Source organism: Triturus cristatus, chromosome 7, assembly GCF_964204655.1.
Source record: "Triturus cristatus chromosome 7, aTriCri1.1, whole genome shotgun sequence".
NCBI classification, from domain to species: domain Eukaryota; kingdom Metazoa; phylum Chordata; class Amphibia; order Caudata; family Salamandridae; genus Triturus; species Triturus cristatus.
Genome location: NC_140590.1, coordinates 253,447,894 through 253,474,296, shown reverse-complemented (window position 1 = coordinate 253,474,296; position 26,403 = coordinate 253,447,894). Strand labels below are relative to the sequence as shown.

At 43.6% G+C, this 26,403-nt stretch overlaps 1 protein-coding gene across 1 annotated transcript in view; it reads right to left on the bottom strand.

Annotated features, from left to right (window-relative positions):
• Nucleotides 1-677: 677 nt before the first annotated feature.
• Nucleotides 678-26,403, bottom strand: part of C7H19orf81 (chromosome 7 C19orf81 homolog) — a 565,104-nt gene continuing 539,378 nt past the window's right edge. Inside the window, exon 8 of the mRNA XM_085614338.1 lies at nucleotides 678-888. Within this exon, the coding sequence (XP_085470464.1) occupies nucleotides 678-888 (211 nt within the window). The remainder of the gene's footprint in view (nucleotides 889-26,403) is intronic.

Here is a 26,403-nt window from a genome sequence, read left to right as displayed (position 1 = left end):
TTTAACAATAACTAGAAGTGCTAGTTTTAAGGTTAGCTGACTGAGAACAAGGCTCCTAACAATGAGGTTGCATTATTTTAAGCATAATAAGACTAGCGAAGTCATCAGCCTATTTTTAGGGTGGACATGATAGCTGTGCTGTAAGGTCACTTGTAGAATCCCCTCGATCCGGGAGACGAGGGTGGTTAACCAAAGGGCAATGGGAAGTTGCAAGTCTAGCTGAATGACCAAGAGATCGACAATTGAGCTGTGGGTATGCAGGGCCAAGCTAGTGGGGTGAGTTAGAAGAGGAGGTGTGTTGGAATAGTAACATGTTAGTGCCTGATTATGTCAGGCGCTACTGAGGTGGAAGCAAATTTGTGTGCCACAATCTGTCATACTAAGACAACCTTTAGCTAACTATTTCAGTTACTGTCCTATTTCTGGGCACTTCTCCCAAAGCCATTGGTGAGTCAGTGCTGAGTGTGATGTGAAGACTGATGATATAAAAAAAAAGGGGTGATGTCTTGTTGGGCCTTCATGAGAAAGAATAAATAAGGGTACCTCTATTCTTGAAAATCCATTGCTCACTACATGCCAGAAGACCTCTCCTCCACACTCCACCATTGTCACCTCTTTTTCGTTGTTTATTGGCAGCATAGTAGGTCACGTTGCTATATCAGATCACACATCTATCTTTAAACCAAGCTGCCTAGCCTGCCCTCATCTGAAGAACTGTTCAACATGTCCAAGATCTTCTTCCGCGCCAGCGCCCTCCTCAGGTGCAGCTTATAATCATCCATGATGACTTCATCATATCGACGCAGAGGGAAAAAATCCCCGTTGATGAGCAGGCCGGCCCGCAGGAACAGGTTCCGCGTGAGGAAGTCGAGCACGGTTATCAGCCACCTGTGGAAATGAGTTTGAGTGATTGAGTGCAAGAAACAGTTTGCAGTACTTAGTGAAGGTTTCTCCCTCACTCAGAAACAACACTGACTGGACAAGTATTTATTGTTATAATTGCGTGCCAGTAAATGGCGATTACTAACTCACACCACCTCCCAGAAGTAGGCCTTGGACGGCTCTGCTCTGCTGTCCTGAGAGAGTCGAGTGTACAATGGGGTGCTTGATTTCCAGTGAGAAGACTTGTGGACATATAACCTGTGCAGGCCCCACAACCAGCACAACTAATAACCATATTTCTTACACTGAATCATAAGTAATTGTTCATTACTATATTAGCCTTGGACTAAAAAAGCAATACGCTTAACTTGAACTCTGTAACCAAGTGATACAGTGGGCTTGGAGGGCTGCGCTAACAAGTGGTGGAGAGATTCAGTTAACAACTAGAACTACAAGTATGAAAGTCTGCAAATGACCCACCAAGTTGAGGAGACTGTAAAGAATGAACCTTTCTGACCAACAGTACAGACAAAGCTTTGAGATAACCACAAATGTAGGAGACTACATGCCAGGAACAGAACCAAGCTGGAAGGTTACTCCTCTGAGTGAGATTAATCTCCTGCTTGAAACCGTTCAGTTCACAACTTGGCCTGGTTTTGGTCCTTAATCGGTCAAGTTTGGCACCGCGGACAGGTGCTCCATAAGGAACTGGTAGGACTTTGCATCGCCAAACTTACCGTTTGGTGCAACTGCTGCATTTCGGACAATGGAGCCACACCTGACTCCGCTGTCGGAAACCCTTGAATCCACGGTCCATACAGCTTAGGACCACTGTTTCATATTGTTGTTATCCCATCGTATTTAAGATAGGGTGACCTGCATGGTTTGCATCAAGGTAAGAAATCAAATAATGATCCTCACACACTGGAATAAGCTCACCCCATTAGATGTGAGAGAATCATTGTTTTTCTGAAACGCAGTAAAAATGTTGAGCTGCCCATACAAACAAGGCACCTGCAAGTCATTTTTCTGTGATTTAAGTATATCTGCTGCACCGGTAGATACACTGTCTGAGGGCATATAAATGGCCGCCAGCCAGATGAGAATCTCCAACTATGGTGGGGGATCCCCTGATGGGAAAGCAGAGGCCAGGGCCTCTGCCAACGTGACCTGGTAGAAGACTAGCCGCCATGTTCTAAATGACCCCATTACTTTCTTCTATAGACATTGTGATTGACGTTCAAAGACTGCCACAGTGACAGTTGACTAAGTTTGACTTTGAGTTTGACAAGGGCTACCATTAGTGAGCCAGAGGATGCCTCAAGAAGGGTAATGAATGACCTCTGTTATAATTCTCAAAATATGAGTACTGATTGCGCTGAATTAAAGCTTCATAAATCCACTATCCCACTAGCACGTTCTTGTCTAAATCTTTTGATTAGTCAAGCAGAAAGATCGGAATTAAGGAAATTCACAGTTTTTATTCATGCAATGGGGGACAACAATAAAGCAGTCTTGGTCATACATTTTTAGTATTTAAGGGGCATATCAGCAAGGGCCGGCGATAATTATCGCTCAGCGCTCTTAGTGTGAGGATAATTATTGCCGGCCAACTCTGAATTTTATCGCGGAGATAGCGTGCTATTAGCAACGCTTATCTCCAAAGCGATGAAATTCAGAGTGCAAGCTGCCAATTGTGAGATTATCGCTGGAAATACAGCGATCATCCCACAAGGTTCGGCGATAGCTTGCTGATAGGGATAGACATACTTAGCCTTTGAAATCCACCTTACATAGGATATCATGGCTAAGTCAGAAAAATACCAGACGAAAAAAAGCAGCTTTAACCGCGGTTAGCGCTGCTTTTTTTTATCACTAACAGGGTTAACGATATCCTTGATAATAGGAGAAATGTCGCTTTTACTCTGGAACGCCCCCTTTGCATCTCATTAGAGATGCAAGGGGAAGCGTAGAGTAAAAGGGTGGTAACATGCAAATTTGCGTGTTAGCACCCTGTTGCTGATAGGGCGCTAGTTTTATCTCTGCTTTTTTGGCTTTTAAAACCAAAAAAGCAGAGATAAAGCCCTTGTTGATATGCCCCTAAATTATGTCCTACAGTTTAACATTTGGCATTAGAGAAGAACAGTAATAGCGATTGAAGCTGTAGCACAATCAAAATCTATGACAGTTAAATGAATGGTGTAAGCTGTGCATCAAAGCTTACCAGGTTGTTTCACTAGTGTTAAATTGTATTAATCACACAATTAACCATTCTATTCAATGTGAGAGAGGGTGTCACTCACTGCCTCTATGACAGATCGCACACAAACTTTTGCATATAGTTGTGACACTTCGATTCACACTCTTCAGGAAATTGGGTTACTGGTTGAGTGGGTGAAACCCTTCTCGGGCAGTAATCACAAGCTCTGTCAGGATGAAATACCAAATTCCAAATTAACCTATGCTTAACTCTCGGGTATTTGGCACACACAGTCAGGCTTAACTTAGAAGCAATTTGTTAAGTATTTATGCAGCACGTCAGACAGTAATACAGAGAAAACACAACACAAGAAAAATCCCACATCAGTTTAGAAAAATAGAGATAATTTCAATAAATTATTTGAGACCAAAACGACAAAAATCCAGGGGCCAGATTTATCAAATATTCACGCACTGCGTGAAAGGGAAAGGGTAGGAATGTGCCGAATTTAATATTATACAGCGCACTCCTGCTCTCTGCCTACGCTGGCACACAAACTGCTGCTTAGCATCAGGGCAGGCACCATTGTGCAAGGGTACCTGCGTTGTATGCAGGATTGTTTTTGTGCAGTAAGGGACAGGAAAAAACAAGGAAGAATACAATATTTCTCCTTGTTAATCCTTCCCTTGGAAGGCGTAGCATTTTGATGCATTCCCATGTCTATGATTAATTGTTAGTCTGGGAATGCCCCAAAATTCATAGATGGATGCGTGGAAACACCCATGTTCCGCACCTGGAACACCTTGCTGGGGTAGAGTAACGCAAGGCAGCGACTTGCACTGCCCTGCGTTACTCCAGATTTACTAAGCAAAGCAGGTTCACGCAAGGTGGTCTTGTGTTGCTTGGTTAGAAAAGTAGGGGCATATTTTCAAGCCAGGCGATAAAATTATCGCCGCTTTAGCGGCAGAAAACTGTCTGTGCGAACTACTTAAAATATGAACAAGTATGCAGCATAATCTCACTTTTATTCAGGAAGAAGAGGACGTTTGTGACTGTGACTCTGGGCTCACTTGGCAGAAACACCCCCTGACCCTCCACCCCCATCGCAAAATGTAATGCCCGTGAAAAGGGTAGGTGGACGCAGTGTGATATAGAACATAGTCCTGAGAGCAAGATTGAAAATGAAAACTAGATGTAGTATATGGTATAAACTATGCACCAAAAAGTGTGATATAAGATGAACCGGGGCGTGAGATATAATATGCAATACATTGTGCGCAATGACAGATTCATTGGAGAGCGCGAGATAGCACAGGCACTAGCGCGTGCTATGCGATATGCGCCTTGGAGTGTAATATGCACAGGGCAGTGTTATGTAACATAACTAGTCTCTAAAGTTGTAATATAAAATATGTGCTGGGGAGTGTAACGTTGCATATGCACTGTGACAAAGACATGGATCCCAGATTGTAATATGTATGGCATAGCGCTGTGTGTTATAACATACACATCGAGGAAGGCACGTTAGATGGGGCAATATAACCCGTGCGAAGGCAAGTGTGGCATGACATATTCACGGGGTGGTGTTACAATGCACATGGGCTAGAGAGTGTCATAGCATACGCACTAGCTGGTGGAATACAACACAGAGGTGTGAGGCAATCCGCGGGCACTGGTGGGTGTAACACAGCATTGGGCTCAGCCAGGAGCACGCTGTGACTCTCAAGTGAGGTTCATCTCCTTTCCAGAGAGTAAAATAAAAAGTATTACACATCCAGCGGTGGATGTGTTTTTTATTAACCGTGAGGGGGGTTTCTTGCATAGTTTTTGTCGGTCTTCTTTTGGAAGTTCCCAAATTGACTTTGGGCTGACATACTTTAGTGGGTGTCACAACCGCTGCAGGCACCACCGTCGACAGGAGGGTGATCGGCCAAGTGTGGCGAATTGTGAGCTATATATATATATATATATTACCTACTGGCGGTCGCCAGTAGGTAGTTATAGTTAGGACCCCTTTTCCATAGGAAAACCTCAACATTCTATTTTGAATAACTTTGGCGCCGGTCGACGAATCCTCGCGAATTTCTCAAAATAGGTGGGGTGCTACGCTCCGCTCCTACCCTGAAAGTCTCGGGGGGATTCGTCAAGCGGGGGCTGAGATAAAAGGGGGGTCCCAAAACGCGTTTTTCCCATGCATTTTTCCATAGGACCTTTAGAACGAGCTACAGCCCGAACGGCTGAACAGAATTACTAGAAATTTGGCAGAGAGGTAGTCCTCAGGTCAAGGAAGTGCCTTTTGTAGGTTTGGTGTAAATCTGTTCAGTAGATCCTGAGAAAATAGCCTTTAAATCAATATATATATCTGTGGAAGCTTACCGTGCGCTTACGGTGCGCTTACCGTAAGCTTACCGTACGCGTACGGTGGCGTGCGCGAGCGCGATTCTGATTGGCTGTTAGATCTTAGTAAACATTCGAATCGGTCGAAACCAGGAAGTGGCGGCCGCCATTTTCTCTCTCGAACTGTCAGGGGGGTGAATAAAAAAGGTGGATAATGTGAAAAGGGGGCAGGCTCGACAGTTCCTGACCCCCTAGCCTTGGTCAGGGGGTCCCAGAAGGACCCTCAAAGGCAAAAATAAAAAAAAATAATTTTTCGAAAAATCGCCGTATGCGCGTAGCGTACGCGCACGGCGACCTGCGGAATTACGCGTACCGTGCGCGCACGAAAAAAAAATTTTGCGAAAAGGGAAGCTTAAAAAAAAATAAAAAAAATTGTGAGGTAAGGTTGGCTCTTATAAGAGCCGTTGGGTTCATACAGGGATGGAGGAAAGAAAGAATGGGAGTATTATGAGCGTCTACAAACATGCTGGTCTATCTTATTGTTAATAAGGGGAAGACTGACCTCCCCAAAAACAATAAGACCACCACATTTTGTACACCTCATTTCAACACTCGCAAATCGAGGGTTGATGTCCAAAGGAAAAGAAGAAGGTGATGCTCCAACAACAGAGGAAGGGCTCAGCTGAGCTGCCGATGATGTACTCGGCTGAGCATCTGAGGCTGGGCTCTGGTGACTTACTGAAGAGTTTTCTCCAGTATGTCGAGCAAAGGTCCTTGGGTGTTTGTCCTGAAGGTGTCTCATCATAGAGTGATTTCCAAAGGAATATTTCCTGCTTGGATTTCCTCTTGATAAAACACGATCACAAAGTATGCAAGTGACCTTTGGAGCATTGACCTTTTTCTCCCCCTCTGGAAAAGTGAAATACTCCCATACAAAAGAAGTCTTTTGTTTCCTCCTTCTCTGGATCATGGTGGTGCTGCTGGCCTCACTCTCAGAAGAGCTCTGCTGTTCTGCCATTGTATCCCAATGTCAATCCAGCTCCTGCTCCTAGAGAATCACAAGCAGAAATGAGGGGAATGGGTGTGGTGTGGGAAGAATCTGGAACTGAAAGTAGTATCAACCAATGAAAAGTGTTCTTTCAAGCAGTAAAGAGGGGAATGGGTGTGGTGTGGGAAGTTTCTGGAAGTGAAAGTAATTTCAACCAATAAAAAGTGTTCTTTGTAAGTCACATGGCCTACCGTGCGCGCACGTGACGCTTACGGTGCGCTTACGCAGCGCTTACGTCACTTTCGCGCATGCGCATTACACGCCCCTGCGTAACCGCGACGTTGCTTCCGGGTGTACGCGTACGGCACGCACGTATCACGTATCGCGCATGCGCATTACACGCCCCTGCGTAACCGCGACGTTGCTTCCGGGTATACGCGTACGGCACGCACGTATCACGTAGGCGCGCTGCACTAATTACGTCCAGAGCGCGTAGCGTCAGCTTACCGTACGCGTATTTTACAAGCGCGTAGCGTCAGCTTACCGTACGCGCACGGAAAAAAATGCATAAAAAAAAAACGTTCGATAATGCAGGATATAGTACATAAATTATTAAAAAAAGGCTTACAAAAAATGAAATAAAAAAAAATTGCATTAAATTATAAGAAAAATATAAAATCGAAATAAAAAACCACTATCCACATTGACCCCACCCCCTGTGCTTTTGGTGGCGTTAAGTGGGCGCGCACGCCACGAATGGCGTAAAGTAACTTAGCATTTAAAAAACCGTACAAATTCACTGAAAAAACCATAGGTTTCACACACGTTATAGTTAGGAATTAGCATTTAAAAAACCTTGCAAATTCACTGAAAAAACCATAGGTTTCACACATGTTATAGTTAGCGGAAATTTTACTGATAAAAAACCAGTGAAATTCCCCCGTTATAGTTAGTGCAGGCAACTATAACTCACGCGACCGCAATCTTCTGCTGATGACATATGTGTCTTTATGAAAGAAAAATATTTGTAATATATGTATAGCTAAAAATGTATGGAAGAAGACATGGGCAAATAAGTGTCTAAATACAGTATTAGCATCAGCAGAGGATTGCGGTCGCGTGAGTTATAGTTGCCTGCACTAACTATAACGGGGGAATTTCACTGGTTTTTTATCAGTAAAATTTCCGCTAACTATAACATGTGTGAAACCTATGGTTTTTTCAGTGAATATATATATATATATATATATATATATATATATATATATATATATATATATATATATATATATATATATATATATATGTATATATATTATCTACTGGCGGTCGCCAGTAGATATAGTTAGGATCGAGTTTCCATAGGAAATCTGAAAATTCTATTTTGAATAACTTTGGCGCCGGTTGACGAATCCTCGCGAAATTTTCAAACCTAATGGGGCGCTCCGTTCAGCTCCTACCCTGAAAGTCTCGGGGTGATTCGTCAAGCGGGGGCCGAGAAAAAAGGGAGGTCCCAAAACACGTTTTCCCCATGCATTTTTCCATAGGACCTTTAGTCGAAGGTACAGCCCGAACGGCTAAACAGAATTACTTGAAATTTGGCAGAGAGGTAGTCCTCAGGTCAGGGAAGTGCCTTTTGCAGGTCTGGTGTCAATCTGTTCAGTAGTTCCTGAGAAAATAGCATTTAAAAGCATATAAATATCTATAAGCGCACACTGTGCGCGCACCGTGCGCACACCGTGCGAGCACCCTAACGTGTGCGAGCGTAATTCTGATTGGTGGTTACATGTTAGTCAACATTCGAATCGGTCGAAATCAGGAAGTGTCGGCCGCCATTTTGTTTGTTTTCAGTGCGAGAGTGAAAAAGGAAGGTGGCGAACGTGAAAAGGGGGCAGGGTAGAGAGTTCCTGACCCCCTAGCCTTTGTCAGGGGGTCCCTGAAGGACCCCGAAGGCAGAAAAAAAAATTATTTTTTTTTTTTAAATCGCGGGGGAGCTGAAAAACCGAAAAAAAAAAAACATTTTTTAATACGTAGTTTATTGTAAAATAAATATATAAAAAAATTATAATACATAAATAAATTAGCATTTAAAAAACCGTACAAATTCACTGAAAAAACCATAGGTTTCACACACGTTATAGTTAGGAATTAGCATTTAAAAAACCTTGCAAATTCACTTAAAAACCATAGGTTTCACACATGTTATAGTTAGGTGGATATTTCACTCGTAAAAAACCAATGAAATTTCCCCGTTATAGTTAGTTCAGATAACTATAACTTGCGCGACCGCCATTCTATCACAAGGATGATGTCATCAGTGATGTCATCAGTGATGCCACTGACCATGTCATGAGTGATGTAATATGTGACGTCATGAGCAGTGGATTGCGGGCGCGCGAGTTATAGTTATCTGAACTAACTATAACAGGGGAATTTCATTGGTTTTTTACGAGTGAAATATCCAACTAACTATAGCATGTGTGAAACCTATGTTTTTTTAAGTGAATATATATATATATACATACATATATATATTCACTGAAAAAACCATAGGTTTCAGGGGTGTTATAGTTAGCTGGACATTTCCCTCGTACAAAAACCTAGAAATTCCCCTGTTATAGTTAGTTCAGCTAACTATAACTCGCGCCCCCGCAATGCACTGCTGATGACGTCACATATTACATCACTCATGACATGGTCAGTGATATCACTGATGACATCACTGATGACATCTCAAATGACATCACTGATGACATCACTGATGACGTCATCCATGTGATAAATTAGTGCATCTTCTCACACCCTAATATACCCTTTGATACACCGATTCAAAATTTCAAACGGCCATTTTGACAACCATAGATACTCCAATACCAATAACTACACACCCACTCATTGACGTTTAGGTCTACATACATGTCCACTCACTCACCTGTACAGTCACTCATACTTACAGTCACTCTGTGCATTTATACACCTATATAGACACTCACACACCGCCAATCATCCATTGAGGTACTGACACATCTAGTCAGTCATGCAAATAATTAATCACAGTCCAATTTACTCACCTATACAGTTAAACACACTCAAGTTCACTTACTCATAAAAACACTAACAAATTCTGTGTCTTCCTGCAGAAAAACAAACAGCACATGACACAGATATCCTTGCACTATGGCACATACAGCCACTCCCAAAATCACACACTCTCACATAAAGATAGTTATATACTCTTACACACATATACACTGTGTTTCACATATGTAGTTACTGACACATGTACAACTGAGATATACATTCAATCACTATCACACCCATACATACACTCACCCAACCATACAGTCCATCACAGATGCACTCTTAAAACCATGCACCCACTGAATCACCCACACACACATCTAGTCACAGAGTCACACACACCCTACCCACACACAAACACTCAGGCACCCATACAGATACTCAGACAACCAATCAATAACCCATATAGACACTCATATAGCTATTCACAAAACCATGCTGCCACTTATACACCAACACACAGACACATACAGACATTCACACAGTTTAGTCACTAGTCTGTAGTAAGATACCTTTAATGACTCACTTATAGAGTCAGATACGCACCTAGAAAATCATCCATTCACACACTTGTACACCCACTTATTTTCCAACAGGCCTTTCCCTATATACATTAAACATATTAAAACTGTTCAGAAACACATACTCCATGGATGATGTCATCAGTGATGTCATCAGTGATGTCATTTGAGATGTCATCAGTGATGTCATCAGTGATGTCACTGACCATGTCATGAGTGATGTAATATGTGACGTCATCAGCAGTGCATTGCGGGGGCGCGAGTTATAGTTAGCTGAACTAACTATAACAGGGAAATTTCTAGGGTTTTGTACGAGGGAAATGTCCAGCTAACTATAACACCCCTGAAACCTATGTTTTTTTCTGTGAATTTCTAAGGTTTTTTAAATGCCAATTCCTAACTATAACGCCCCTGAAACCTTTGATTTTTTCAGTGAATATATATATATATATATATATATATATATTACCTACTGGCGGTCGCCAGTAGGTAGTTATAGTTAGGACCCCTTTTCCATAGGAAAACCTCAACATTCTATTTTGAATAACTTTGGCGCCGGTCGATGAATCCTTGCGAATTTCTCAAAATAGGTGGGGCGCTACGCTCCGCTCCTACCCTGAAAGTCTCGGGGGGATCCGTCAAGCGGGGGCTGAGATAAAAGGGGGGTCCCAAAACACGTTTTCCCCATGCATTTTTCCATAGGACCTTTAGAACGAGCTACAGCCCGAACGGCTGAACAGAATTACTCGAAATTTGGCAGAGAGGTAGTCCCTAGGTCAAGGAAGTGCCTTTTGTAGGTTTGGTGTAAATCTGTTCAGTAGATTCTGAGAAAATAGCCTTTAAATCAATATATATATCTGAGCCCGCTTACGGTACGCTTACCGTACGCTTACCGTAAGCGTACGGTGGCGTGCGCGAGCGCGATTCTGATTGGCTCTTAGATCTTAGTAAACATTCGAATCGGCCGAAACCAGGAAGCGGCGGCCGCCATTTTGTGTATTTCACTCAGAAAAAAAAGAGTGAAAACAAGAAAAGGGGGCAATGAGGAGAGTTACAGACCCCCTTACATTTGTGAGGGGGTCAAAGAAGGACTGTAAAGTACAAAGAAAACATTTATTGATTTTAAAAAAAATCACGGGGTACGGGTACGGTAAGCTTACGGTAAGCGTACGGTAGAAAAAAAAAAAAAAAAAAATGAAAATCAGATTTAAGTGTTTAGATATTAGGGGGCTCTAAAAAGAGCCGTTGTGTTTATGAAATGATTTTTTAGTGGTACCTACAAGTAAGTACCGATGCAGAGTCTAAGGTTCAAGAGGAAGACTCTGTTCCCTTCATCATTGAAGTGCACACCATCTCCTCTATAAATGTCTTGCATGTCATAACGCAAGTTGTTGTGGTAAATGGCACCCATACCATAGTCACGGAGGAAAGCAGAAACAGATTTGTTGACGTGCTTTCTTGCTTTGTCATCGCACCGCGTGCCCACCGTGCGTGCACGGCACTAACTGCGTAAAGTGGGCGCGCGGTGCGCGAAGCGCACCGCGTGCTCACTGTGCGCGCACGGTGCGCGAAGCGCACCGTGCGCGCACGGAACGAACTGCGTTAAGTGGGCGCGCACGCCACGAATGGCGTAAAGTAACTTAGCATTTAAAAAACCGTACAAATTCACTGAAAAAACCATAGGTTTCACACACGTTATAGTTAGGAATTAGCATTTAAAAAACCTTGCAAATTCACTGAAAAAACCATAGGTTTCACACATGTTATAGTTAGCGGAAATTTTACTGATAAAAAACCAATGAAATTCCCCCGTTATAGTTAGTGCAGGCAACTATAACTCACGCGACCGCAATCTTCTGCTGATGACATATGTGTCTTTATGAAAAAAAAATATTTGTAATATATGTATAGCTAACAATCTATGGAAGAAGACATGGGCAAATAAGTGTCTAAATACAGTATTAGCATCAGCAGAGGATTGCGGTCGCGTGAGTTATAGTTGCCTGCACTAACTATAACGGGGGAATTTCATTGGTTTTTTATCAGTAAAATTTCCGCTAACTATAACATGTGTGAAACCTATGGTTTTTTCAGTGAATATATATATATATATATATATACTATGAAGACATGCGCCTGCATATATGTATTTAAATATACAAGTGTACATAACAATGCATACAAGATAAAACAAACTTAATACAATTATAAATTAAATAAAAGCAATATTCAAAACATATAGGAAGGTGGGAAGGAGAGAGGCTCAGCTTTTTGAAAAAGATTACAGAGAACCGCTTGTCCCACAGCTGTGTCAGCATTGCTTCTGGCTTCCAAACAGTAATGCTTTGTAAATGTGTCCCTGCTAGACCAGGTTGCTGCTCTGTCAATTCAATTTCAAGTCTTTATTTCGATTTTCAATCATAAAAGACATAATTAAAAATATTATAACAATTTTTAAAAGAGAGAAAAAATTTAGATCCATCATAGAATGTAACGTACATATTGTCTACAATTATAAATACACATCTCATTGTTGATAAAACATATAACATATTTTAAATCTTGTAATATATAAAGAGTTTTATACAAAAATAACTAGAGTATTCACGAAAGACGTAATTTACGTGCACAAATTATCCACATCCAATGAAGAAATTTTGCAACAGCTATAATCACAGGTTGGGAGGTATTCGTTTTGAGACACCGCAAGGCCTCACCACCTGTCCGAAAGCCCAATTGAAGACAAATAGGTTTAAGCCAAGACCGCCTGGGAACTTTATACTCTGGACAGATAAATGAATTTTGCGCAATACTTTCCCGTTGTGTGGGACAGAAGGGACAGCCAGGGTCAAGACCTTCTCTCCATTTAGCAACGAAGGAGTTAATGGGAAGTGTGCCCACCCTAAATTGGTGGTATCTCTTTCTGTCCTCACAACTGTAACACAGTCCCAGTAGCTTTCAAACACAGGTGAGTCTTTAAGTTCCATAAAATCCGCAGTTAGTGACGGACCAATGCATGAACCAAATCTTTTTGCTAAGACCACACGCCAGTATAGATCTTTTAAGGTTTTCCTAGGGGGAAAGATATGTGCTATTGGGTCTTCCCATAAACTGGCTAGGCCCATGGCAGAGTAAAGTACCTTGACCTCCCGCATCCATGACATTTTTTGCGCCTTATCAACCCCTCTGACGTCCAAAAAAGCCCGAGCATAATGTGAGAGTTCTGGGGTAACCCAGAGTCTCCTCCAGTATGCCACAGGTCTATATCGGGCAATATCCTCTAGACGTTGGACGCCTAGGTCATAAAAGAGGGGAATCAGCGGAGTAGATACGGGAAGACCTGTGATTACACGTAAAAACTTATTTTGGGCCCTAGTCATCGGGGTGAGGTTACTGAATCCCCATAATTCTGCCCCGTAAAGAATTGCCGATCCTATCGTTACGTCATATATTTTTAGTGCTGGTATCATTGGCCTGGTATAAGAGGAGTGGAGCTCTTTTGTTAATGCACCAGTTAACTGTGCGTGCTTTATAATCAACTGGGTAGTGTGCGGTTTCCAATCTAGCTTTGATGCAAGGGTTATACCCAGGTACGAAAAAACCTTAGTCTGCTCTAATTTGACCCCATTCATTTGCACATTTCCTCTTATATGTTTAGACTTATGTAAAACCATGAACTTCGTCTTGCTTACGTTTACTATAAGCCCATGGTCTTTGCAGAAAACCTCAAACACGTCGATGGCCTTTTGTAAACCCTGTTGGGTCTTTGAGATTAATAAAGTGTCATCTGCAAACATCAACAGGGGGATCAACTTGCCATCCAGCTTGGGAGCGTCGGTAGGATGTTGCTTAAAATAGTTGATCACTCTGTTGATGTATAAAGAAAAAAGGGTCGGGCTAGTACTCACCCTTGGCATACTCCCCTGGCAATTGGGAATTTATCTGTTACACTACCCGATTGGTTCCACCTAACTTGGGCGAAGTTATTCTCATGAAGTTTCATTAAAAAGGTCAGGATGTCAATTGGCATACCTTAATCTTTAAAAACTGCCCACATTTTTGCTCGTGGGACCAAGTCAAACGCTGATTTAAGATCAACAAAAGCCGCAAATAACATACCCTCTCCCAACAAAACCACCCGCAAATATGTTGTAAATGTTGTAGACTTGTAAAGTGCACAGCTACCCCAGCAACGGGGCATCCCAGCGCTGTAGACCGCTGGGGAACCCGTCCTGGCTATCCCTGTGAGATGGTCCCTTTCTGGGTATCTCCAAGGTGAAACCAGGCATCCCCGGCGTCTGTGGGGGGCCGTTGTAGAGATGAGGCAAGCTTAATGCCCAGAGTTGCCGAGTGTGTTTCTGGTTAGAGTAGGTACCGAGGCGAGAATTATCGAGTCCGTTTTGACCCTGGTCCACGACCCTGCCGCGTCAGGAATTGAACCCTGGTCCCTGGCCGATTCTCTGCTTACGGGTCTGCCGCCTCTAACTAGTGAGCCACACCTCTCCACTCCACTCCAATATATTAACAGGAACCTAAAAACTTGGTCTATGGTACTTGTGTGACTGCGAAATCCTGCCTGGAGTGGTGACAGTACTTCCTCTTCCTCAATCCACCCTTGAATTCTCTGCAGGACAAGCCTAGCAACCACCTTCTGTATGCAGTCTATCAAGCTTATGGGCCTATAATTTCCTGGATCTGAGCGCTCTCCCTTTTTATAGATCGGTATGATCTGGGCGCCCTTCCAGGTGTTTGGTATAGGTGATCCATTGGCGATACCATTGGCTAGACATTGAATGTATGGTGCCCAAAGTTCCTTATCGTGCGTAAACAAGTCGGCTGGGACCGAGTCCAGACCTGGTGCTCTACCTCTGGGGATGGAATTCAGTACCTTACGCACCTCAATTAGCTCAAACTTTAGGGGAATTATATCCTTGATAGGGGAGATAGGATCTTTACTTGTCTTGCCGTCAATTTAAAAAAGTGCAAACTGGGACGCATAGTGCGAGACCCAGAGGTTGGGCGGGGCGTAGTTTATTGGTTCTTCCCTTTTTATCCCCCTGCCCCACTTAACCATATCCCAAAAGGTACACATAGTTCGTTCTTGACTGGCAGAATGGAGGTCTCTCCAATAATCTTGGTCCCAGGCGCGTTTAGCATCATATTGAGCTTTTTTATAAGCAGCACGGGCACTCTTAACACGGTTTCTATCTTTTGTTTTTACTGCCTCAGTCAAGGCCTGGTATGCAGCCCTACATGATTTCCCATACCATTGGTCCTCCTTTCTAAGTGGCCTATTCGATGTTATATGAGTCTGTCTCGTAAAGAAAACCCTAAGTTGGTTTAAAAATTTGGTGTGGATCGCATTTACATTTGCGATGACCTCCTCTTGTGTGATGCAATTTTGTAGGGCAATTGTCGCCATAGTGGTCAAATTCCTTATAGTTAAAATCTGTCGCTCATTCCTTATGCAGTTTGCCCATTTGATACGCCTAGTGTCATTTGATTGGACAATATCGACCTTCATGGGAGAAACCTCCTGACGATTAGATTTGAATAATTTAAACGATAGAAGTAGGGGGTCATGATCGCTCTCGACCCTTTCCACTACTATCATATCCTTGATACTGGGCCAGTACTCTTTATTAGTAAGTATATAGTCGATACAGCTTTTTCGTAAGCCGTTGTTAAACGTAAAAGCCCCGTGTTTATCAGACGCAGATCTACCATTAATTGCACGTAGCCCTTGGCCGATACAAAGAACCTTTAACTGAAGTGCGGCCTCTGTCCATTTTTTAATAGGCAGAAGTGTCAGCTGGGGAATGTTCCATGTACAATCTTCTTCTAGGGTAAGATCAATATCATTGCTGTCTAGAGGTTCAAAACAGCAGTTAAAGTCACCCGCTACTATGATATTACCTTTTTTACAATATGTGTCGAGGACTACATCTAGTTCCTCGACAGTATTTGAAGGCTTACCCCCTGGCATCCCTCTAGCATAAACATTAAAAACAAAAAGGTCCTTTGATCCAGAATGCTGAACTTGAATTAGTAGTATGTCATTACTTTTTGAGTCCAGTTGGGTTACGTTATACCTACAATCTTGTCTGACCCATGTTAGAAGACCCCCCTTTGCTCTTCCATGGAGGCTAGGAATAGCAGGAACATAAAAGCTAAGGTAACCTGGTCTATATTCTAAAGCATTCAATCAGGTTTCCAGGAATAGCAAGACATCCTTGCTATCGAGAAAATGTGTCCAGTCTGATGACACTACCTTGTTTCTGAACCCTGCCACATTCCAGGAGACTAGTGATGAAAAAACAGTGCCATCATCCTGATTTTGGGTACCATGTAATTCAACATCCTGTAGGCCTCCACTGGCTTTTCCCCCTAATTGAAAAACCTCTTGCACAGGACTATTGATGTTGGTTAGTCCACTTGTCTGGGCTGTATCTATTAATGCAGCGGGAATTATTTCATGTGGGTCTATTCCAGAAGCGAAACTCGCTCTATGGGGGTTAACCATATTGGTTCCTCGTGAGTCCTGATCTTGACCATATTAGAGTCAGTCATTAATGTCTAGTGAACTCAGAGCCTCAAATCTGTTACTTACTGGTGTAAAACTAATATAAGGGTCAGCCCGAGGGGCATGGTCTCTCCTTCTAGTGGCGGTAGTTATGCTGGGTGGATAACAATACCCCAATGGTAGTATATTGATACGATCTCGATGTATCCTCAGTGATCCTGCCTGCCTCAGAATATGATCTACCAATTGGGGGGGAAGCAAAATTCACAAAAACACAATCTCCATCCATACCCTTCCTGGTCTTTCCCACCCAGTCCACCCTTCTTACCATCTTAAAATTGTTAAAGAGATGTTCACCTAACACTGTTCTGTTGTTCAAAAAATGGAGTGCTTTATTTGTTAGTGTAGACCAGTGTTCCTCTTTGCCATCCAGTGTTTTAGGGACATTAGCCAAAATAATGGAATATGGGCATGCCTCTGGGGGAAGATGGAGTCTTGTTTCTTTTTGGGGAATATGGTTTATATGATGTAAGCTACCCCTGGAGCCTCCACAACCAACCTTAGCTCCACTGGTTGAAGTTAAGATGTTTAATAATTGTGTCGTCTGGGCGACTACAGGTACTCAGGGTTCACTTGAGCCAATAGCTAAGCTAGTGGCTGTTGGTATATGAATAGGGGCACTAGCGGAACATGCTTCTATCCGTTTGATCCCAATCCTGGACCCCTGTTGGTTTGATACGTGTTTTTCTACGGCTTTTAATCTACAATCAATTGAATCAAGTTTTTCAATCATGGGGTTAATGAGTGCCTTAAGGCGCTCCTCCAAATTCCCTATCAATTCTGACAGTTTGTTACCCTCCATGGGGTTATCTATTACAGACGTTTTTGTATTACCCCCTTCGTTGGTCTTAGGGTGATTTGCCTGAGTCGTTTGGTTTTCTATTTGGCAACCCAGGCCAAGTGTGAAATTCATTTTCCTAGCTTGTTTGACATTTGGCCTGCTACCCTTTGCGGCACTATTCGCCTTCCGCTTCCCCAGCAGATCTTTAGCTCTAGTGTCAAGCTCAACCCGTGACTTCCTAGTGCGTGTGTTGAGAGGGGAGAGGGGGGACTAGGAATAGGTGGACAGGAAGTATTTGTTGTGTGTGTCACAGATGGTGAAACATCATTGGAAAGTGTAATTGGACTTTGTAGGAATTCGATAGGAGCCTGGATACCTCCTGTTGGTTCTATTGTTGGTATGTGAATCGAGTTGTGACTAAATGGATCAAGTGATAACCTCCTCTCTACAAGTTCTATCTCCTTGGCCACAGCTGTTTCTGCCCTTTTAAGATAGGCGTCCAAGGTCCCAGCCCCCCTAGCCCCACCCCCCCCTTTGGGATTAACAATGGATTTGGCCATGTAGCAGATGAGTAGTTACTATCTCACAAACAAATGTCCTACCACACTATAGTCACACATTAATTGATGCAATACAATCACTAGACAACTAGGCAAACATATAAAATCATTACCGCTCACTTAGATATGGTTATGTGTCCTCAGTCCTACTAGAATATATCAAGGGGCTGGGCCAGCCTGGCCTCCTCTGGCCTCTGACGGCCACATACGGTCCCGCCCTTGTCCCGGGCTTCTCCAGGCGCGTCCCGCGCGCGACCCGCGGGACGAGGTTCCGCCCCGCTCTTTATTCACCCCCTGGCGCTCGTTACCAGCGTCGTGGGCGTCCTCGGTAGCAGCGGGGCTGCTGGGAAATGAAGTCCAGTGTCAGGGGTCGGCGGAGCAAAGCCCGGCCACAGGGAGACACTCGCTGGGGAAAAACACAACCCAGCAACAGGGGAACACAGAGAGGGGAACCACGGAGCAAAGCCCAGCAACAGGAAAGTTTTTCTGGAGGGTTTCACAAGGGCCTCGGCCCCGCCCTGCTCTTTATTCGCCTCCTGGCGCTCGTTACCAGCATCGTGGGCGTCCTCGGAAGCAGCGGGGCTGCTGGGAAAGGAAGTCCAGTGTCAGCGGTCGGCGGAGCAAAGCCCAGCCACAGGGAGACACTCGCTGGGGGAAAACACAACCCAGCAACAGGGGAACACAGGGAGGGGAACCACGGAGCAAAGCCCAGCAACAGGAACGTTTTTCTGGAGGGTTTCACAAGGGCCTCGGCCCCGCCCCGCTCTTTATTCACCTCCTGGCGCTCGTTACCAGCGTCATCGGTGTCATCGGTAGCAGCGGGGCTGCTGGGAAATGAAGTCCAGTGTCAGTGGTCGGCGGAGCAAAGCCCGGCCACAGGGAGACACTCGCTGGGGGAAAACACAACCCAGCAACAGGGGAACACAGGGAGGGGAACCACGGAGCAAAGCCCAGCAACAGGAAAGTTTTTCTGGAGGGCTCTGCAAGTCTGTTGTATAGGCACACCGGCAAAGAGGGTTGTGGAAGAGAAAACAGCTCTCATAGAGTCAGATTGCACTGTTGAAGATAGTGGTTTGCCTGCTTGCTTATGGCAGAACAGTATAGCTGATAAGATCTAACTTGTTATAGCTTGTTTAGTAACAGGATATCCCTTCCTGATGTTCCCATATGCCGCAAACAGCTGATCAGTTTTGCAAATGCTGGTGGTCTTCTACAAATAGAATTGTATGCACCTCTTTAGATCCAAGGAGTCTAAAAATCTTTCCGCTGGTATTTGCGGATTTGGGAAAAAAGTTTTCAATATGACTGGTTCCTTTAAATGAAAATCCGATGGGACCTTAGAGATGGAGGTAGGATTGGTACGAAGTATAACGGAGTCCCTTGTGAATTGAAGGAAAGGATGACGAATAGTGAAAACTTGAATATCGCTTACTCGTCTAGCTGACTCAAGAGCCAACAGAAGACACGTTTTCCATGTGATATATTTGAGGTCTGCTCTATAAATGGGTTAAAATGGTACTCTCATAAGTTGTGCCAACACAATGTCGAGATGCAAAGGCAGACATGGACGCTTTATTTGTGGGAACATCCTAAACAAGCCTTTTAGAAATTGTTTCCTAATGCTTGATGACCAAAGTGACTGTGACCCATTTTGTCGCCGAAATCTGGATATTGCAGCAAGGAAACCCTTAATGGACGAATGGGCGAGACCAGACTTAGCTAGCTGCAGGAAAAAAGGTAGTAACTGCTTTGGAGGGGAGTGGATAGGATGTACCTCAGAGCATGCACACCAAAGGCAGAATCTCTTCCATTTAAGCTTGTAAGTTTTAATAGTGGATGGAGCTCTAGCATTCACAAGGACCTTCCAACAGTGAGCAGGGATGGCTAGATTGGCGAAACTCATAGTGTTCAGGAGCCAAGCCGACAATCGAAGAGATGTTGGGTCTGGATGGCAGACTTGGCCTTGATTCGTTGTTAACAAGTTTGGTTTTGGACATAACAGAATGGGTTTGCACTCCGATAGAAGGAGAATCTCTGTGAACCAGAACTGGGGAGCCCACCTGGGTGCTATGAGTAGTATTCGGCAAGGTTCCTTCCTCATCTTCTGGAGCACCTTTGAAATTAAAGGAATCAGAGGAAAAGCATAAGCATAAATCTTTGACCAATTTATCAAAAACACATTTCCGCACGATCCCTATTGGGGTAGTCAGCTGGTAAAGAATCGGCATTTGTGGATCCGACTGGCCGCAAATAGGTCTAACTTTGGTTCGCCCCATGATAGATAGAGGCGCTCTAATGTCCGTTGGTGGAGCTCTCACTCGTGGTTGGCCGAGATTGACCTGCTCAGGGAATCTACCAGGATATTGGCCACTCCAGGGACATGTTCCGCTGTTAATATTTTCTAGTGCTGAATTGCCCAATCCTAAATTTGCTGGGCTTGCAGGGATAGCGTAGTCGATCTTGTGTCTCCTTCTTTGTTTAGATAGTGCATACTTGTTGTATTGTCTCTCCGAATTAAAAATGATGCTTCTGAGATTTTTGGGAGAAAGGACTTTAGGGCCTGGAAAATTGCCTTTAGTTCCAACAGATTGATGTGTAGGAACCGTTGCTGGCTGTCCCATTTTTCGTTTACTGTCAGACCCTCCAGATGTGCTCCCCAACCTTTGAGGGAGGCGTCGGTCGTAATTACGTATTCCGGAGAATCTATTAAGAACGACTGGCCTGTGGCTATGTTCGGGATCTGAGTCCACCATTGAAGTGCCTCCTTCATCTGTGGGGTTAACCTTATAATAGCCTCGAAAGACCCTGAGGTTTGTAACCACTGACTGTCTAGTTCTTCTGCAAGGGTCTCATCTGCAAGCGGCAGTTGGGAACAAGGAGAATGCAGGAGGACAGCATTTTCAGAAGTGATTTGTACTTTCGTACTGAAATGGACTTTTTTTACGAGGTGTAGAGCTGCCAGCCTGCGAATCTTCTCTTGATTTTCCTGCAAGGGGAAAGCTTTTGCCTGGTGAGTGTCCAAGGTTGCTCCTAAAAACTTTCTGACCCTCAAGGGAATTAGCTGAGACTTTGGGATGTTGATGGACAGCCCCAAGGACATTATAAGGGAGACCATCTCTGAGCATGATCTCTTGCCACTATAATGGATTTTGCTTTTATGAAACAACCGTCCAGGTATGGGAACATTTTAATCCCTGCATTTCTTAGATGGGTCGCCACCAGTGCTAGGACCTTTGTGAACACTTGAGGCACTGAACGAAGGCCAAGTGAAAGAACCTGGAACTGATAGTCCATGCCAGCCACTCTGAAGCATCAGAATTTCCTGTGCTTGGGGTGAATGGGATATCAAAATAGGTGTCTTGAAGGTCTAAAGTAGTCATGTGACCTCCTTGATTCACTAATTGAAGCACCTCCTGAAGAGAGAACATACGAAAGGTCTGTTTTTTCAGGAATTTGCTGAGGCAATGTAGGTCGAAAATGGGGCAAAATTCTCTCGATTTTTTTTTATGAGAAAAAATCTTGAATAAAATCCTGTTCCTCGCTGTGCAACTGTTACCACTTCAGTCACTCCCTTGTCCAACATTACGTTTATCTGATATAATAATTCCGTTAGATGAGAAGACAGAGGACTTCGGGAAGGGTCATTTGGAGGGATTTTCTGACATTGCAAAGTGTGACCGTTGGAAACTATATCTAAGACCCATCTGTCTGTTGTAATTGTAGACCATTTGGGGAGAAAACAGGAAATCCTTCCACCAATTTCAAGAGGACTGGTGGGGATCGTGGCCGGCACTGGGTGTTTGTCACTGTTTCTTGGTATTCTCTCTGCCTCTGAAGGTTGACTTTCTTCTATAGTGCTTGTAGGAAGCGGCAAGAGGTTGCTTGTACGACTGCTGATGTTATGTTGATGAAAATCGGGATTGCCCCTCATATGGGTGGAACTGTTTGTACTGGTTATAACCTCCCCGAAAGCAAGACGAGCCACGTCCTCTGGCTCCACGAAAGGTTGCTTCTTAAACTGCAGGGTGCCTTGCACTTTCGAAGTATCTGTATCCTTCTTAATAGTTTGCAGCGCTTCATCAATGTGTTGGCCAAATAAGGATTTGCCATCATAAGGCATATCAATGATCCTTGTCTGTATTTCTTTGCTGAAAGAAGTAGCTCTTAACCAACCCTGTCGTCTTCGGACCGCCGCCCCAGCCAAATGTCAGAACTTGTTGATGAAACATCTACAGCGCAGTCAATAATCTTTGCAGAGATCTTGAAGAATTCTCCTTGCTTCTGCCTTCGAGTCCTCAGGCAACATATCAACAAACGGCAAAATGTCCGACCACATTTGGCGGTCGTACATACCCAGAATAGCAAGAGAGTTTGCCGCTCTAACAGTGGTTGCTGCTATAGTGGAGAATGTTTTGCCAATAGAGTCAAGACATCCTTCGTCTTTATCCATTGGGGCAGACAGGGGTGAAGCAGGATTGCTGACATGACATTGAGCTGCCTGAGAAATCTCAGAATCCTGCTTAGGTTACTCTATAAGGCAGGCAGGCGAGTTGTCTGGTGCCCTAGGCTATACTCCTTCTCTAACTTAGGCAAGACTGCTGGAATTGAGGCTAGTTCTTTCATAACTTTTAGGCATTCCTCCCATATGAAATCCACAATGGGGATTGAACGAATCTGTCTTTTAGTCTGTTCCTTAAAATCATAAAGGAAACAATCAGCTTGTTTGGTGACAATGGGAAGCTGAAATCTCTTTGCTGCTCTTTCCATAAGGCTATGAAAACCCCCTATATCTTTGGGTGGCGATTCCACCAGAGGCGGGGTGGAAGGAGATGGTGTTTGTATCTGATAGTCGTACCACTTGTTAGGTAGTGATACCTCATCCAGGTCACCCTCCTTGTTGCAATGATTCTGTCCTAAAACAGAACTATGCGTAGGATTATGGGACCTTAGTGCATAGGGACTGAGTCAACCTACCACCTTAGTACCTATGAGCCCAGGACTGACAAGCTATAGTGTCTCACTTGCCCTCTAACTCACTCACAGAGGGCCCGATTCACAGAACTAACTCAAGACAAAATCCTAAATTTACTACTTTTGCTATTCACAGAAGTTAGGATTTGGTCTTAAGTTTGTCATAAGACAAACTTAAGACATACTTAAGACAGACTTAAGACAGACTTAAGACAAACTTAAGACAGACTTAAGACAGACTTAAGACAGACCTAAGTTAGGATTTTGTCTTAAGTCTGTCTTAAGTCTGTCTTAAGTTTGTCTTAAGTCTGTCTTAAGTCTGACTTAAGTTTGTCTTAAGACAAACTTAAGACAAAATCCTAACTTCTGTGAATACCAAAAGTAGTAAGTTGTGGGCCCGATTCACAGAATTAACTTAAGACTAAATCCTAAACTTACTACTTTGTGGTATTCACAGAATGCACTTACTACTTTTGGTATTCACAGAATGTATTTACGACTACTAACTTTACGTCCGCACTCGGGCCGGAAATTCCGTCCCGGAGGCGGAGCTTCTGGCCCAGAGGCGGAGCTTCCGGCCCGGAGGTGGGGCTTCCGGGCCGGAGGTGGGGATTCCGGCCAGTGGCGGAGATTTAGCCATGGCCGAAATCTCCACCTCTGGGCCGGAAGCCCCGCCTCTGGGCCGGAAGCTCCGCCTCCGGGCCGGAATTTCCGGCCCGAGCGCAGACGTAAAGTTAGTAGTCGTAAATCCATTCTGTGAATACCAAAAGTAGTAAGTGCAGTCTGTGAATACCAAAAGTAGTAAGTGCATTCTGTCAATACCACAAAGTAGTAAGTTTAGGATTTAGTCTTAAGTTAATTCTGTGAATCGGGCCCTTAGGATTTTCTCTTAAGTTAGTTCTGTGAATCAACCCCAGAGAAACAAGTGATTAGACACACCAGAAAACAATACTCCCGAATCTCTCAGGAATCGCAATTGTAAGACATACCCTTTCGCTCGCACTTTTGCACTTGTCCACAATAAGATCTGACAGACACAAAACAATTTAAAATATTTATTTTAACTAACATTCTCTAACATGCAGTATTCATGTCACGACAAGCAGGAAAATGCATCATACAAATACAGTCAGCATAGCATCTAGTCCATAAGTCATGAAGGGTGATGTCATCTTGAAAAGACAATAGAACCTAACCTCCCTCCCCTTGCTAAGAAGCAGTATTATTATATATTAGACGATCTCTGAGATTTGTCTACAGACCCCATAACTTAGACTATAGATGGTAGTTCTACATCATAGCTGCGTCAGTATGTTTTGTCTAGGAGCTAAGGCCTGGCCAGAACAGAATAACAAGGGAAATTGTTGTTCGACCTTGCTCACAATGTTCAGACTAAATCCCAGGAACCTGCTGAGAGTGAAAACAGCGATGAGTTCTCATGTGAAAAGTACGAACAAAATCTTTGCAAAAATAAAGCCATGTAGTAACGAGCGCAAAGCCGCGTAATGTCTGCAGAGCTCATGCTAACTTAGTGAAGGCAACAATGTCGCCCTGGTCTACGTGACACCCTCTCATTGGTTAGGTCAGTAGCTCCGAGGAAAACGGAACTCAAAGGTAAGCATAGCCAAAGCAGGATGGTCGATGGCCAAAAAGCTGTAAATATTCAAAAATCGGGATGTATAGTGTGCCAAGAAAAAAGAGAAAATCTTGTATGAATGTAGAGAATAAAAGCCTTTGCGATGTTTCTCAGTCGTCATTTACAGTGGTTCCTCGGAATCAAGAATGTCACTGGAAAAGTGGAATGCCATTGCCTCCAAGAGAACGTCGGAATCTTCCATTGTAAAAAGGTACGCCATCCAATTAAGTATGTCAAATGAGCAGACATGCTCCTCATATCCAGAAGTAGCCAGGAGCATTTCAGGGCAATCTGCATTAAATTCGATGAAACTCTGATCCAAGAGGTGCTGTGCACGAGCACAGATATTCACGCCTGCCGTTGATCCAAGTGCAGGTATATACACAAAGTGTCTACCCATGGAACAGTCCTGGTCATGGGCCATCAACGGACCCATCAACAGTTCATAATCCAGGGCAGCGTTGAATGTGTTGGAGAGGCAGATATCCAGGGCCCATTCAAAGGGGCACCGGAGGCAGTAGAACACAGGTTGCACATAGGTGAAGTAGGCATAACGGAAGGTCAGCCAATAGTCGATGTTAAGAGCTTCTAATGGCATCAAACCAAAAAGCTGCTGCATCCGACCACGGTACAGCAGCAACTGGGCCCGGCTTGGCAGCACCACAGGTCGAGCAGCCATTACTCCGCAAACCAAAAAAAGCAGCAGGGGAAACCCTCCAAAGGCGCTGGAAACAATAGAATGTATAAAAGCTGTGATTACTCCAAAAATAGTCTGAAAGGAGGTGACAAGGCCGGATCCCACAAGTTTAAAAAAAGTGGGTAGATCCTCTGTATCAGACGCATTAAATATTTGGTGAATTAATTCTTCAAAATGTAGGGGAAAATTTTGTGTTTAGCAGTGACTGAATCTCACTTGATGTCCTCGCAACCTGTAATTCAAAGGTCTCACGAGCTGATGTGAGGGCGACTTCTCATTGAAACAATAGTGCTTTGAGTCTGCTTAGCTTATTGAAGTCTGTTTTCAAAGTTGGAATGGAAGGCCACAGAGAACTATCTACAATCCTGTGTGGGGGTGGAAAGAGAACATTGCTGCAACATGTAACACATTGTGAAACCATTAGTATACATGCGAGGACTGCCCAGAAGCTGCAGCAGTTGTGGTTATTTAGGATAACATAACTGCAGTTAGAAAGTAGAGTGAGTGTGGGAATAATAACTGAGACTTTTAAAAAACAAGCCAAATTAGGGGCTGAAATGTTACAGGCACCTACCGTAGAATCACCATCCTCTCCTGTAAGGAAAACTTCCTTATCTGCTGATTGACAGCAAAATGAGAAAGGCAAGGATAATTCATGAATAAAGCAACTACCTCGGGGGCCATAGCAACCAACCAGATAATGTTTCATGCATGCTGGGAACTGAAACAGTGAGATGAGCAATGAACTAACTCAGTGTATTAACCACACAGTAGAATCAGTTTCTGCTATTGAAAAAGTGAACTGTTCTAGTTTCTCAATGTGTAACATTGAGTATGTTGTGTCTTTCATTGACACAGGCTTCTGTTTATCTGTCAAGTTATATAGTTAAAACAGGGCAGAAGCATTCAAATAGTCCAATGGCGCTTTCCTACTTTTCAGCGTTTGCAATGTCCAACCAAATTGCATAACAGAGCGTAAATGATTTTGACCATGATACAGTACAAACACTTTATTCTGAACAATGTCAATGACAGATGACACAGTATTATCTAAAGTATATATATGGGAAGACAAAGTGTTAATACTGTTATCAACCACGGCAAGAACTTTGTCCAAATTATTTTGATCAATTTGCCGTAAGCGTGGAGCAGCTTCCATCTGGGAT